We start from the raw sequence: 16,715 nt of genomic DNA on the forward strand, positions 1-16,715 counted from the left end.
TATTGTGGGTGTTCAATCAAAAGAGCTGTTGCAGGGTCCAGTGGCAAAACTGACGTGGAGCTTTCCAAATCTACCAGAGGAACCAAAGCAGCCAGACGTCCCTTTTGAGTTGCCGCATCCTGTCCCTGCCAACAGTGTAGCTGCTCAGTGTGGAGAGGGTTTTGTATATGTGGAAGTGATGAAGGACTTCTTTGGGACTGGGCACCCACTGTTGTCCTCTGCTTTTACACTGGGAGGCTGTTCTGCAACTGGAGAGGATTCTTCTGTTCAAGTGCTCATCTTTGAGTCTGAACTGCATGGATGTAGCAGCACATCAAGTTCTGTTTTGATGTTATCGTCCGGTATTTTTGAACTGTCCCTGTGAGTAATGTTCTTCTATTGCCTTCTGTTAAATACACCTGCTATTAAGGTTAATCAAACACGACATAAAAACCAGTCACTATATTGACTAAACTTTAGTAACCAGAATCATATATAATTTATCATGGTCTAAGGATTTATTTTTTATTTTTTAAGGGTCTTTTTCTTAGGTGACTGAGGATGAGCTTTGCTATGCGTTCAAACTTATCTACACCCCACAAGAGGTTCTATGGTGTTCCTATTGTCCAGAGCAGTGGTGTGGTGGTTGGTATCGAGTGTCATTTTGTGACGATTAAATTTAACACAGGCTCCCTCATCTGCTAATCCCACCATTTATGGACATGTGATGACTGCTTGTTTAACTCTTACAGAATGCATAATATAGGTCCTTCTCAAAAAATTTGCATATTGTGATAAAAGTTCATTATTTTCCATAATGTAATGATAAACATTAAACTTTCTTATATTTTAGATTCATTGCACACCAACTGAAATATTTCAGGTCTTTTATTGTTTTAATACTGATGATTTTGGCATACAGCTCATGAAAACCCAAAATTCCTGTCTCAAAAAATTAGCATATTTCATCCGACCAATAAAAGAACAGTGTTTTTAATACAAAAAAGTCAACCTTCAAATAATTATGTTCAGTTATGCACTCAATACTTGGTCGGGAATCCTTTTGCAGAAATGACTGCTTCAATGCGGTGTGGCATGGAGGCGATCAGCCTGTGGCACTGCTGAGGTGTTATGGAGGCCCAGGATGCTTCGATAGCGGCCTTAAGCTCATCCAGAGTGTTGGGTCTTGCGTCTCTCAACTTTCTCTTCACAATATCCCACAGATTCTCTATGGGGTTCAGGTCAGGACAGTTGGCAGGCCAATTGAGCACAGTAATACCATGGTCAGTAAACCATTTACCAGTGGTTTTGGCACTGTGAGCAGGTGCCAAAAACAAAATCTTCATCTCCATAAAGCTTTTCAGCAGATGGAAGCATTAAGTGCTCCAAATGGTCTGTGTGAAGAATGCAAAGTAGAAGAAACAGTATTTTTTGCATCTCATGCAGTTTTTGAATGTAAGAGATATGAGGAAGAAAGAAATAGTATGATAGTTGAAATAAAGAATACAGAGATACATTTTAAATATATATTAGAATTGAAAAGAAAAATGAATAGTAAAGTGTTTTTAGAATTTCTTAAAAGGACGGGTTTAATAAATAGAATATAATGCTCTGTTCCACACTCTGTAGCAGAAGGTGGCGGTAATGCACCTAATTAAGCTGGTTGCCAGCCGCAAATAAAAAAAAAACAAGAAGAAGAAGAAGAAGAAGTTTGATCAGGGTTGAAGCTAAACTCTGCAGTGCATTGACCCTTGAGGGCAAGATTTGAATATCTCTGTTGTACACAAAGAGCTGCAGTTACAACATGCATACCAGTCCTCTGTCTGCTTGCTGGAACCTGTAAGCCTCTAGCAGAAACTGTAGCTTAAATCACTTTGAGTTCAAGGCATAAAGTGAGACATGGAGCTGGTGAGCTTGGCATCAACCAGGCACCTGCGAACATTACATGAGGTAGCATCTCTTGAGGTAGCATACCCATTATTCTCAATAAAGGAGTATCTGGGGACAAAAACAACATTTCAGTAGCCATGCAGTTGTCCACAAACTCATGGATGGGAACATGGCTGTACAAACGCACTGATGCTTTTTATAAACTGGACTATGTCACCCAGGTTAGAAGGTCTCTCAAATCTCCAGTCATCTGCAGAGAGAGCGTTTTAAAGGTTTACAAGCACAGGCATGTTACAAATCTGTTTTGGATGCACAAGTCATGATCTTGAGGGAGAAGACAAAGGGTGCGTCTCAATCAGCTCCCTAGTTAGTCAGGGCACTGATCAGGACTTAAGTCAATGGGCTGACTCCCTGATCATTGCCCTGACTACTGCAATAGGGAGCTGATTGAGACGCACACAAAGACTTCCTCTGCAACCTTAATTGAGGTATATGGGTATATAGGTATATACAGGTCCTTCTAAAAAATTAGCATATTGTGATAAAAGTTCATTATTTTCCATAATGTAATGATAAAAAAATAAACTTTCATATTTTAGATTCATTGCACACCAACTGAAATATTTCAGGTCTTTTATTGTCTTAATACTGATGATTCTGGCATACAGCTCATGAAAATCTAAAAAAATTAGCATATCATGAAAAGGTTCTCTAAACGAGCTATTAACCTAATCATATGAATCAACTAATTAACTCTAAACACCTGCAAAAGATTCCTGAGGCTTTTAAAAACTCCCAGCCTGATTCATTACTCAAAACCGCAATCATGGGTAAGACTGCCGACCTGACTGCTGTCCAGAAGGCCATCATTGACACCCTCAAGCGAGAGGGTAAGACACAGAAAGAAATTTCTGAACGAACAGGCTGTTCCCAGAGTGCTGTATCAAGGCACCTCAGTGGGAAATCTGTGGGAAGGAAAAAGTGTGGCAAAAAACGCTGCATAACGAGAAGAGGTGACCGGACCCTGAGGAAGATTGTGGAGAAGGACCGATTCCAGACCTTGGGGGACCTGTGGAAGCAGTGGACTGAGTCTGGAGTAGAAACATCCAGAGCCACCGTGCACAGGCGTGTGCAGGAAATGGGCTACAGTTGCCGCATTCCCCAGGTCAAGCCACTTTTGGGCCAGAAACAGCGGCAGAAGCGCCTGACCTGGGCTACAGAGAAGCAGCACTGGACTGTTGCTCAAATTTTGCATGTCATTCGGAAATCAAGGTGCCAGAGTCTGGAGGAAGACTGGGGAGAAGGAAATGCCAAAATGCCTGAAGTCCAGTGTCAAGTACCCACAGTCTGCAATGAAGCAGTCATTGCTGCAAAAGGATTCCCGACCAATTATTGAGTGCATAACTGAACATAATTATTTGAAGGTTGACTTTTTTGTATTAAAACAATAAAAGACCTGAAATATTTCAGTTGGTGTGCAATGAATCTAAAATATAAGAAAGTTTAATGTTTATCATTACATTATGGAAAATAATGAACTTTTATCACAATATGCAAATTTTTTAGAAGGACCTATATTATGCATTCTGTAAGAGTTAAACAAGCAGTCATCACATGTCCATAAATGGTGGGATTAGCAGATGAGGGAGCCTGTGTTAAATTTAATCGTCACAAAATGACACTCGATACCAACCACCACACCACTGCTCTGGACAATAGGAACACCATAGAACCTCTTGTGGGGTGTAGATAAGTTTGAACGCATAGCAAAGCTCATCCTCAGTCACCTAAGAAAAAACACAAACAAACAAAAATAAATAAATCCTTAGACCATGATTAATTATATATGATTCTGGTTACTAAAGTTTAGTCAATATAGTGACTGGTTTTTATGTCGTGTTTGATTAACCTTAATAGCAGGTATATTTAACAGAAGGCAATAGAAGAACATTACTCACAGGGACAGTTCAAAAATACCGGACGATAACATCAAAACAGAACTTGATGTGCTGCTACATCCATGCAGTTCAGACTCAAAGATGAGCACTTGAACAGAAGAATCCTCTCCAGTTGCAGAACAGCCTCCCAGTGTAAAAGCAGAGGACAACAGTGGGTGCCCAGTCCCAAAGAAGTCCTTCATCACTTCCACATATACAAAACCCTCTCCACACTGAGCAGCTACACTGTTGGCAGGGACAGGATGCGGCAACTCAAAAGGGACGTCTGGCTGCTTTGGTTCCTCTGGTAGATTTGGAAAGCTCCACATCAGTTCACTGGACCCTGCAACAGCTCTTTTAATTGAACACCCACAATATCTTGAGAAGGCCTTCTAAAGTCAGTCCTGACTGGAGTCTGCACAGGAAACCTTTGTGGTGCAAATACAGTATTACTGGGAACCAAAGGCTTCCTGGAATCAGCCTGTTGAGAAGCTTGAGCTAATGCCCTAGACCTAAACTTGCTTGGACTCGGATTAGTTGCTGCTCTTGCTCTCCATCGCACTTCAGAAATTCCAAGAGCAAGAACAAATACCAAGCCAAAACCAACCTGCCAAACCCCCATTATTGCGAAGCTTGATTCAATAACACACTAAGGTGCTACAATCATTTCTAATGAGAAATTACTAATGTAGTAATTGCAATGTGTTTAGTTTCTCAACAAAGCTCGCTCTATTTGGCTGTTGATCATGAAACTGTTACACTGCCTTAGAAGTCTGTCCAGAATTAGATTCGTGAGGTGAGTTCATGCACAAAATGCTGCCTTACAAGCCATTGCCTGATAAGATAGCGAGGCAATGAGTCAGCTCCCTAGGTTTTTGGACACAGCCAAGAATCATTTTTTGCCAATTTACTTAACATTTCACAGCCTGGTGAAAGTCATTGATTCTTCGTGCTATCGTGCTATCATAATTATCGTTTCCTAGTTAAAAAGTTGGACATGAACGCTCTCTCAAGTCAAAATTTTTAATCCAATGAGCTCGTAATTACGACTTCAGAAGTGGGAAGAAGGATATTTCCGATAGCATGCGACGGCAGCATAATTATTAGTAGCGAAAACATCAAAATGACAGATCAATTATCTGAAACACAAACAACCTCATGTCTTTTTGTGTCTTCCTTTTTTATTAATTCAGAATCATGGCCACAGACAGAATTATACACTTAAGTATCCAAAATAATAAAGTTTAGTATGTTTATAGTCAGGCTTAGAATGTAACAAATGTTCTTCCCTCACATCGACAGCAATCTTCACAAGGGACTGAAATGGAGTGATTTAATTCAGAACCAAAGGAATTAAAGATCTTATCATTGATTTTATTATAGATTCACTTACATGTTTTCTCCCCATTACAACTGTTATGATTAGGTTGATCAGAGAATTTATTCCTTCTTGCTATATGCTGGTCAGCACTAAAAGACAATCTAAACAGTCTACTAAAAACAACAACAACAAAAAAAACAATTTAAAATATTAACAGGTATGAACAAAAGACAAGCTCATTAATGGACATTAACAACTTAAAAAAATGTTGGTGTTTGAAACATGACATAGCACACATTTAAACATGTTGAAGAATCTTAAAGAAAATATATAGTTCACAATAGTTACATTAATAGTACAGTAATAAAAAAAAGTATTCAACTATTTGAAATCAGATTATTTTTCCTGTTACACAGCCAGATTAAAAAAAAATTCACCCTATTAGTCTCTTCTAAACGACTTCCGTGCCATTGAACAGGTATCTACTTTAACACAACACTTGGGCTCAAGATGCATTTGGTTATTCATCCTGCCAATTCACAGCTCTAAATGTCTCAAACAGCTTAAAAAAAACAACATACAAATAAAGACACTGCTGGGGAGACTGGGTCAGCTGTGTGTTCTGATCTAAGAACAGTTGACTGCTTCTATCCTATACACTTTAATTGTCCCATCTACTTTTCTTTCGTTTGGGGGGATCAGGAACTGCAAAGCTGTCTTTATTAGTCCCTGACCTCTCACCCCCATCTCGTTCTGACCGTCCCTCTCTGTCCCTATGGCTCCCTTCACCATTTCGGCTATCACCATGACGTTCTCTGTCACTATAGCGGTCTCTTTCCCTGTAGTGATCACGGTCTCCACCACTATGCCTGTCACCATGACGATAATGACTTTCGCCATGACGACCCCTGTCGTCAGCATTCCTATCGCTACGAGACCCCTCTTTTGAAGAAGAGCTAGAGTAAGAGTCTGAAACCGAACTCAGGGAGCCCGCGCTACTGAAGCCGCTCATTTTGGTGCCTGAGCTGAGGGCGGGGGGTGGCGGCATGGAGGGAAATGAGGAGGAGGATGATGATGATGATGATGATGATGGAGAGTAGGACAGGTGGGGTCTGTCAGGCCCCTCAGGTGCTCCTGAAGGCAAAGAACTTAGACTTCCTGCACTGGTCCACCCAGAGGAGCTGCTGGACTTTGTGGTAAGTTTAGGAGGAACACCAGATGCTGCCACAAAGTGGTTTTTATACTGAGCCTGAGAGAAAACAAGAGCATGTTTAATAAGCTCAATAGATTATGACATCCAACTATATCTATACTAAAACAGGGTTCTTGCAGGTTTCAGTAAGTTAAATTTAAGACCTTTTTAAGACCTTTTAAGACCATTATGAGTGAAATTTAAGACAAGCATTATAAATGATCTCAGAAACTCTCAAACATTCTATTTTTATTGATTCAGTTATAGAAAAATTAAATAAACTCAGAAACTGATATCAAAATACTGAGTCCGATATTTTCGCATGCGGTTTTTTGTATTCCGAAAAATTCGTTACGCACAGAGATCTTGCACACTGAGTCCGATGCGTATTAATGAATGCGTTACGGGGATAAAAAAGCAAAACAAGACAAAGTGACGTCTAGTGAGGATAATTTGTTTGTCCTGAGGAGATGTGGAGAGACTCCTGTGATCGCGTAGAGTTTCCCCTCCTTATCAAGCGGGATCAAGACCGACCGATTAAAAGTGTCAGTTTGATGCTTTGCTAGCGATACTGGAGACACATATTAAAAAGAAGACCACTAATTTCCGTGAATCAATTGATCCCGAACACCTGGCAGTATGTCTATGGATCCGATCACACACACACACACACACACACACACACACACACACACACACACACACACACACACACACACACACACACACACACACACACACACACACACACACACACACACACACACACACACACACACACACACACACACACACACACACACACACACACACACACACACACACACACACACACACACACCTTTACAGAGACTTGATGTGCTATAATTATAGCTGTGATATAATAATATTATTTGTGGTATTTTTGCTAGAATAATAATTTACGCACTTCCAAAAATAAATTCAACCTCACGTTATGTCAATCACGCTTGCACACTGCCTCCGAAACTTTCTTTCGTCAAAAAATTTTTTGGAACAGGTTCGATTTTCTGCGTTTTCGCATCCTTAAAAACGCATTTTGAGACGTTTTGACAACTCAGAGCCATCATACATATTATTCTAGCAAAAATGCTACAAATATTATTATATCACAGCTATAATTATAGCACATCAAGTCTCCCCTTACGAAAGGAAAATATATTTACCAATATATTTTCTTGAAATATATTTTAATATGGAATAATATATTGATGGCATTATAAAATATATTATATATTCATGCAATATATTGGAAAATATACAAATGATGGCCGCTTTCAATATAATGCAATATATTGGAAAATATAATATATAAATATATGTGAATATATTGCATGATATTTTCAAATATATTGCAATATATTTTTGTTTCGTAAGGGTCTGTAAAGCTCTGTCTGTCTGTCTGTGTGTGTATGTGTGTGTGTGTGTGTGTGTGTGTGTGTGTGTGTGTGTGTGTGTGTGTGTGTGTGTGTGTGTGTGTGTGTGTGTGTGTGTGTGTGTGTGTGATCGGATCCATAGACATACTGCCAGGTGTTCGGGATCAATTGATTCACAGAAACTAGTGGTCTTCTTTTATATATGTCTCCAGTATCGCTAGCAAAGCATCAAACTGAGCCACTGAAACTGCAACTTTGAATCGGTCGATCTGAATAATCCCGCTTGATAGGGAAACTCTCCTCTCTACACGATCACAGGAGTAACGTTAGATGAACCCATTATCTCCTCAGGACAAACAAATCATCCTCACTAGACGTCACTTTGTCTTGTTTTGCGTTTTTTTCCGTAACACATTCATTAATAAGCATCGGACTCAGTGTGCAAGATCTCTGTGCGTGACGAGTTTTTCGGATCACGAATATGAAAAAACGCATGCGAAAATATCGGACTCAGTGTGCAAAGACCCATGTTCTTTGAAAACGCGCGTAGACACAAGTGCATACAAAACAACCAACCTAAGATAGGGTTGGATCTACGGTTGGGCCTGAGATTGACAGCTGCCCACCCAGTCAGATCAAATACATCAGAATACATTACGCTTAACCCTATTATAATGCGAGTGTTGGCGCCAGCATATTAAAGCGCTATTTGACCGTAAATCCTCAACATTTGGCGCGCTTAAAAAAATCCTTAAAGACAAATAGCGCTTTTTGCCAAAATATGGTTTATTACGGTAATTTCTTGCTTTCCGTTTGCCAATCGCAGCTTTCTGAAAAGCTGAAGGAAAAGTGTAAGGAGTAAAAATGCATGAAGCAGTCGGGTAAAGAAAACTAAAAGGTTTTGTTTCTGAACGGAAGTAAAAGTTAAGACTTTGGTAAATTAAATTTAAGACCTAGGATGAAAATCTGGGCGTTTTAAAGACTTTTTAAGGCCTTAAATGTAACTTTCTGAATTTAAGACTTTTTAAGACCCCGCGGGAACCCTGTAAAAACCTTAACAGAGAGGGGGCAAAGAAAATAACACTAATGAATAGATAATTAATTGTGTTTTTTTTTACCTGAAAAGCTTGTTTCAGGGCAGACATACGGTCTCCCATGGCTCCAGTGGAGGGTTTGTAGGCCTCATAGTTACCAAGAGAGGCACCACTACTACTGCGCTCCTGATAGAAGATGCAATAAAAAAACGGCATTAACAATGAATTATCTCTGGTTCCTGTTTGTACAGTAATTGTAAAAACATAACTAGGTTCAATAGAAAAATCAAAGAAGGGGGAGAAGAAAAAAAAACACTAATTGTGATAAATTTTTTTAATAAATTATTAAAAGAAAATTAATAAATAAATACTAAAATTAAAAAACTAAAGCAAAAGTAATGTCAAACTAACTGTGGATTCAGATCCTAGACCAGGTCTCTCTCTGTAACCCAGGCCTCCACCCCCAATATTTAGCTTCTTTCCTTTCCCTCCTTTAAAGCGGGATTTCCTGAACCAGGGATTCTTAAAAAAAAAACAGAAAATGCAAAGTTAGTGGAAAAAGTGCAATAAAACATGTACTATTAAAAAATGGTATATTGTACACAGGATGTTGTTTTACCTGCATTGCCAGGTCCATCAGATCCTTTGAAACACACTGATTGGCTCCCTCTAAATTGCGAACCAGGTCACCAGCGAATGAAGTGTCTTTCGTGGTGAGCAGAGTGTAAGCTACACCTTTCTCTCCTGCACGACCTGTTCTACCAATTCGATGTGTGTGTGTGTCGATGTCTCGTGCTACATCGTAGTTCACAACTGTGCGGATAGATGGAATATCCAACCCGCGAGCTGAGAAATGTAAGAAAAAATGAATTTGAATGAATACAGAGATATTTATAATAGTAATAATAATCAAAAGTACACAAATGGAAACAGTTCATCTATCCCGAACAGATGCAGATTGATACTCAAGATAAGATTAAATAACACTAACCAGCAACATCAGTAGCTACCAATACAGGCAGATTCTTCTTCTTAAAGTCAGCAATAACTTTGTTCCTCTCGCTCTGATCCATGTCTCCATGGAGCAGCCCCAGGCTATAACCTTCCTGATTCAAATTTGTAGCCAGCTCCTCGCAGTTAGCCTTTTTTGTGACGAAAACCAGCACTGATCCAGCGGAGGTAAACTCCACCAGCCTGCGTGTCAGCCAACCCCACTTCTCCTTCCCAGTCTGCAGCACCTCCACTATCTGAGTGACATCTTCATTAGCCTGAGAGGATAAGAAAAGAAGTTTTAATAGACTTATTCAAATACTACATGCACAAATTCTTCTATAAGAAACGAGGGCTGCACCTCTCCTATGTCTCCCTGGACAACACGGATGGGGTCGACCAAAATATCTCGTGCCAGCTTTTCGATTTTCTTCCGAAATGTAGCACTGAATAACAGAGCTGTGAGGGATCAGAGGTCATGAAGGGCTTATAAATACAATGAATGAACTGGATGGTTTCAAGCTGGAAAATAAATGCTTTAAAGCAGCTCAATAATATGAATGTGAAAGACACTTACTCTGTCGATCAGGTCTGACATGACTGGCAATGGATCTCACTTGATATTCTGTATAATGCAGATTAAATTTAAGACAAGGGCATCACAATTATACTTTTTTTTTTTTTTTTTACCTTAAAGAGATAGTTCACCCCAAAATTATACCATCATTTACTCCCTCTCATGCTGGTATGAACAACACTGATCAATGCACATACTTAAAGCACATTGAATATGGTAAACGTTTTATGAGAACCAATGAGGTTTGTTTTTCAAGTGCATTTGAGTTTCCATTTACCATATTTGATGTGTTCTATGTGTGTGTGCTGATCAATGTTTATATGTGAATAATAGCCTAAATTAAATCGGTTCACCATATAAGTCATCATGTCTTCAGAAGACTGAATTATAGTCTTTATGGACATTTGGAACAGATTTAGTGGAACAACAGAAATCTCTCAGGCTTTCATAAAAAAGTTCTTCATTTCTGTTTCAAAGATGAACAATAGTCTTATTGGTTTGGAAAAAAATTGTGACAAAATTATCTCTTTAATTCAATACTTTGGTGGCCAACATCGATTGTGAAATGCGCTGCGGTTTTAATAAATAAAAAGAAGGGATAAAAATGAATGATATAAAACAAAATGTGTGACATTTCACACGTACCAAAGCCCATATCAAACATGCGATCAGCTTCATCAAATACCAGGTAGGTCACTCGCTGCAGAGATGTAGCTTTCTTTTTCACATGATCAATCAGTCGACCCTGTGTTAAAAGAATGACATCTCCACTTCAAAAGATAAACCAAGAAATACCTCTAGGAAATAGAAACAAGTTGAATGAGATTGTGTATTGAAAGGTAAATGCCAGTTTCACAGACAAGGCTTAAGATGCATGTTTGAGCTGTTTTAACTGTAAGCAACTTGCAGTGACATATCTGAAAATATACCAATGCCATTGTATTGTCTCCAGATGCACACCAGTAATGTTTTTTTGTTTTAAGTAATGTTTTAAGTCTATAAAAGCGACTTAAATGTCCTCATTAAACTAAAGCCTAATCCTGGCTTAATCTTAGCCCTGTTTGTGAAACCAGGCCAAGATGTTCTTACTGGAGTGCAGACAACAATTTCAGCTCCATCCTGTAGAGCTTTGGCTTGTTCCCACATGCTGCCGCCGCCGTACACTGCCACTGAGCGGAGACCATATACCTTCCCAAATCGCTTGCATTCGGCATGGATCTGAACCACAGAGGTAAGCATTGCAAAGTAATTAAAGTCTAAAACACACAAAACCTTGATTCATGACCAAGACTACTACTTCAAACATTTCCTTATTGTGCTCAGTAGTTATTTTTCCATCTCCTTCCACTCATTCATCATCCTTACACTAACTTGAAGGAGCTTTCTTTCTCACTGACCTGTTGACAGAGCTCTCTGGTGGGGCAGACAATTACAGCAATGGGTCCTTCTCCTGGCTCCAGCTCTTTCTGGTCCATGATGTGCACCAGCATTGGCCAAATAAAAGCTGCTGTCTTTCCACTGCCAGTTTTGGCAATGCCAATCATGTCTCTGCCACTCAAAGATATGGGAACACCCTAGTGAAACAACACACATTACTTTAGAAATATCCAATACCACAAATAACTACTTTGATGACAGCATTAATGAACAAAGGGTCGTTTGTGGGTGGGTTTGACAGCTCACCTGGCACTGGATGGGTGTGGGTTGAGTGTACTCTGATTTTCGGATCTGGTGCATAAGCTGCTCATCAAATCCAAAGTGGGCAAAACTGGTGGACGGTTTAGGAGGGGCTGCACCTGAAACCTGTTCATTTTGAATATGGTTTAATGTTGGTTGAAAGAAAGAGCATAATCATTTGTGTATGTATTTGTGTATGCTGCCATCGACCTTCAGGTTGAGTTTCTGTCTCAGTTCCACCACTCCAGCCCCTGTCAGACTGCTGAGTTCCTCATGCTCAATATAGAAGTTCTTTTCAAAGGGAGGATAGTCAATCTACAAAGAGAAGAGAGATAAAAGGTCATTGTTTACATCTCGTAAATACAGCGACTTTTTGATACGGGAGATCTAATAAACTATAATGTACTTGCTCTTCAATAGAGTGCTGCAGGAATGAATACGGAAACAAGTTCACAATATTTCACTTCCAGTTCCATCCTTCTGAAGTCAATGCCTGAAATAAGATTTTATTCTATGACATCAAATAAATCTGTAATAACCCCCTTGTGATTTTCTTTCAAAGCTTTTACTTGTCTTGAAAAAGTTGGTTGCTATCAAGTGGCTAAATGGGACTACAAAGACTGTTGGGAACATTAAATGTCATCATGGTAAACAGGAAAAATGCTGTACTTTTAGAGCCTGTTTACTTTATACGCACGTTCTTGCAAACTACTCAAACTTTGAACAATTTAAATAAATACAATTCACAATTCATAAAAGTGATCATTTGTGAAGATTATCTTGAACAAACATGTAAAAATCATAAACTTTTGTAGGTCACAAAGCATATTTTCTGCAATAATCCAAAAGCCAATGACAAAAATTCCTAATTGCTTTTGCTTGAGGTAACCAAGGAGATGCAAACTTTCAGCTTACAAAATTACATCATCCCTACAGCACTCTATTTAGGGACAGTAATGCACCAACTACTGAAAGGAGATACCAGTAACAGTACCTCTGAGTGGTCTATGGGGGGCAGGGGCAAGATAATCTTTTTGGTTGTAGGAGCAATGGGATTTCCATCGCTGTCATAGTCCATTTCTTCCTCCTCTTCCTCTTGGGTCAAGCCAGCTGTTGGGTTCTCCGCCATGTAACGGAAATATGCTTCCTGCAAAGAACATAAAACCATGCTTTAGATCAAGACAATCAGGCCTTAATGTTTGAATATCAGAACGTCATCTAAATTGAACTACATCTAATCTCGTGTTTCAGTCACAAAATAATCACTCTGCCTGTGAATATTGAATCTATGAACATATGAATCTGTTGAGTAATCAAATCTGATGAGTGCATTTAAAGCCTTAAAAACAAGCTACAGACTCTCTATTAAACCTACTCTATCACCAAAAGCACATTTTATGTTTGTGTATTTGTGTATGTATTATATATGAGTATAACAAAGAAAGATAGTAAGAGAGGTGGGGCACAGCCATTGCTGTGGCAAAGATACGATGGCGGTAGTAACGTCAAGAGGGTCACTCACTTGGTCATCTTCTTCTTCAATGTCATCCCGTATACCCCTGGAAGAAACAAGCGGAGAAAAAAAAACTTCCCTGCGACTCGCTCAATCACCCATGGAAACCCATATTCTACTAATACATACCCATTTTCTATTCCCATCCTCTCTGCTATAAATATTATCTGGATGAAAGGGGTGGTTGATCAGCTATTTTCAAAGGCTTGATTGTGTTTATGGGGTGCAGTCTAACATTTGGTCATGCTTTATAAAAAAAAAAAACAAAAAAAAAAAAACATTATTTTTTCACATAATTTAGCTTTATTCTACACCACTGTGTCGTTTCTCGTAAAATCACCTCCCTCAGAAATACGCAATGGGCTCAGATTGGTTAGCTGGCCCAGTGAGTTGTGATTCGCTATCAGCATAGTGCATGCTGTCCGTAAACGCCATGTCCCTTACCATTACGTGCATATAATATCTATGATTGCGGGTAGTTGCAAGTGCTCTGGTGTATTGCAAACAATGGTGTCAATATTGCCCTATCAAGCTGAGCCTGAATCAGACCCAGCGAATTTAGTGAAGAGGAACTTGTGAAAGAACAGCTGTTAAAGGACGTTTCAGAATGGTATGGGTTTTTTTTGTAGTCGTCTCTTTTTGTTGATGCTACTGCTGTTTATGTTCATACGCACACAAAACATCCATGCATTTCATATAACCATTCTGACAGATAATGCAAAAAAACCCTGAAAGGGATTATTTGACGACAGACTGCAGATCTATAGTGATAGCTACTGACTGTAGAACACTGTTTGTCTTTATAGAACACGTGTAGCCAAATATCTGTCGCCAGAACTATGACGAAGACTAACTTAACTACAGTAAAGAATCATATTTTCACAGAACCATGTTTAGTCTGCTACATAGCCAAACAAGCATGTGAGTAAACACTATAAAAAAATCAAAGAATCTAATCAAAGAATCATTTAAACTGATCAAATAAACACCAACAAACACAGAAATACAAAGTTCGCTTGTGGATTAAAAAGAAGTTTGTAGGTGTTTGTTGGATAAATTTGAATCGGCAATTTGGTAACTGGCTAACGTTAGTGGAGCCAAACAACGTTGCTGTATAGAAACTAGTTATAAAATACAGGTTGTGACCCATAAACTACAGATTTTTTTTTCCAGAAAAAAAAAGCTTTTTTTTTCTTTCATAACAAGCTTTTTCACAAATCCTGCATTTAACTTGCGTAGATCAACTGCAAGACAACAACACTACAACAGCAAACTTTCCTTTCCTCTGCGTGGCCTCACCCCCCTTGTTGCGTGTTCCTGGGGGCAGGGTGTATGTAAATTTCAGGGTTAGTGTAGTCCCTACCAGCTGTTTGTTGTAGTCCTTTCTTTAAAGGCAAAGCGATTTCTTTAAAAGAAAATATCTCTCTTTGCTTTGAACGTCGAAACTTTGCAGCTATTGTATAAGCTCAAGCAGCAACATTACACACTAACTAAAGTTAAAAAAGTGAAATCATGATCAACCACCCCTTTAAACTTATTATTATTTTTTCTGTGATAATTGGAATATCTTACTTGACCAAATTTTTCTCTTTTTCCTTTTCCTCAAGTTTCTTCATGTCCTTTGCTGCTTGATCCTGAAGGAAGAGTCAAAAGAATTAAAAGAACAATAATTAATGCAAAAAATTTGCAACAATGTTCACTGCCAGTTCTGCTACTATAGATAGTTTCAGGAACCCAGCTCTCACCTCCACCTCAGCCATAAAGGCATCAAGGGGATCATCCTCACTGTCTGAGCCTCCCCCTCCACCTCCAGATTGGAACTGCTTTCTAGTGGGAGAGTTCTCAGCGGGTATATATGGCAGATCTGCACTGCTAGACTCCTCTTCATCATCCTCAAAATAACTACAAAATAATAATAATATTTCAAGCATTAAATGTAACGGCCTCTTTCATTCACCTTACAATAATTAATTTACACAACCTCAAAGGGAGACATCAGGCATAATGACAATCTCTGACAACTTTCACTTTCATGAATGGTGCGAATGGTGCAACAAAAGATAAAAAGTGAGTTAAAACTTATCTCCATTTGTGTTCTACATAACAAGGAAGAAATATGGGTTATGATTATGAACAACATGATGGTTCAGATGTTCTTTTAGGGTTGAACTGGGGTGCAATATTTTCATTTTAAAAATTGTTTCATTTGAAGTACTTACGCATTCTCCTCGTCGAAATTGGCTCGTTTTGTTCCTATTTTGTAAAAAGATGAAAGTTGTTGATTCTTGCCATATCCACCTGATGGTCCTGAGCTTCCAAATGCGGAGTGGGCCTTTGGGGGAACAGGAGGTTCCTCTTTCTTCCCACTCGCAAGAGAGAATCCCCCGAATCCAAAGCCTCGCTTGCCACTCGGGCCTCCCTTGTTCCAGTTCATTGCTGTTGGGCTGCAAACAGTTTTTGTAAAATACATAAGTAAATAAATTAATTTATATACATATGTATATAACCCCATTAGCCTACTGAAGCATAACAAGAACAGAATCTGCTTGTAAATATCGCTAATTTTTGTCTGTTGTTCCCATAGCTTTCATTTTCAGTGTTCGCTTATTTAAAATTCCTCTAAATATATGTAACTTATTGTCAAACAGCAAATAGCCGAAACTGTCTCAGTAAGCTAACGTTATGCTCATGGCCGGGGAGAGGCCTTGATCTGTGTTTATACGGATTGTGTTTCGATTACTTTCCCTATGCGTGCGCCAAAGTAGTAATATATATATATTTCTTCGCCTTCTGTTTATTTACCTGTCGCTGATACGGTGAAAAGAACGATCTTCTAAAGTGGGTGGACACCTTATTTATCCACAACGTATTTACCACTTCAGGCTATCCTGCACACACTTTGGAGATTGTGTTTTACGTCATTTACAATGGACTCGTTTTGTGTGTGGGTAAAATTTACGCGACGCGTTTGGTGTAGAACGTAGAACTCAATGTTGCCAGATCCCAATGTTATTTCGTTGTATGATACTTTTACTTCACCTTACAGTAATAATTTTATGAATTTTATAATATCGGTATATATTTATTATCGTTTAAGTTAGCTTATTTGTTTTAGATATGGTTCTAATGTGTTGAACCTTTCAAACCAGTTATTGTTGTAAACTGACTGTTTATGCCATTCATATAAGTAATAATGCATCTTAGTGTATGA

At 38.8% G+C, this 16,715-nt stretch overlaps 1 protein-coding gene across 2 annotated transcripts; it reads right to left on the bottom strand.

Moving 5' to 3' along the window:
• Positions 1-4,980: 4,980 nt before the first annotated feature.
• Positions 4,981-16,437, bottom strand: ddx42 (DEAD (Asp-Glu-Ala-Asp) box helicase 42). 2 transcript variants are annotated; one of them, XM_067415992.1, is made up of 18 exons: positions 16,307-16,437; positions 15,724-15,948; positions 15,250-15,406; positions 15,077-15,138; positions 13,514-13,550; positions 12,986-13,138; positions 12,202-12,306; positions 11,998-12,117; positions 11,712-11,888; positions 11,404-11,532; positions 10,960-11,059; positions 10,315-10,362; positions 10,099-10,196; positions 9,739-10,015; positions 9,367-9,593; positions 9,159-9,269; positions 8,832-8,933; positions 5,303-6,376 (listed from the first exon to the last, which is right to left on the bottom strand). In XM_067415992.1, exons 2-18 carry the CDS (start codon positions 15,936-15,938, stop codon positions 5,789-5,791), a joined length of 2,706 nt encoding a protein of 901 aa, XP_067272093.1. In that variant the 5' UTR covers positions 15,939-15,948; positions 16,307-16,437; the 3' UTR covers positions 5,303-5,788. The 2 variants fall into 2 exon arrangements, with proteins under 2 accessions (XP_067272103.1, XP_067272093.1); XM_067416002.1 differs by lacking the exons at positions 13,514-13,550; positions 15,724-15,948; positions 16,307-16,437 and having other exon boundaries at positions 4,981-6,376; positions 15,250-15,325.
• Positions 16,438-16,715: the final 278 nt, after the last annotated feature.

This window comes from Pseudorasbora parva, chromosome 2, assembly GCF_024679245.1.
Source record: "Pseudorasbora parva isolate DD20220531a chromosome 2, ASM2467924v1, whole genome shotgun sequence".
In the NCBI taxonomy this organism is placed as follows: Eukaryota; Metazoa; Chordata; class Actinopteri; order Cypriniformes; family Gobionidae; genus Pseudorasbora; species Pseudorasbora parva.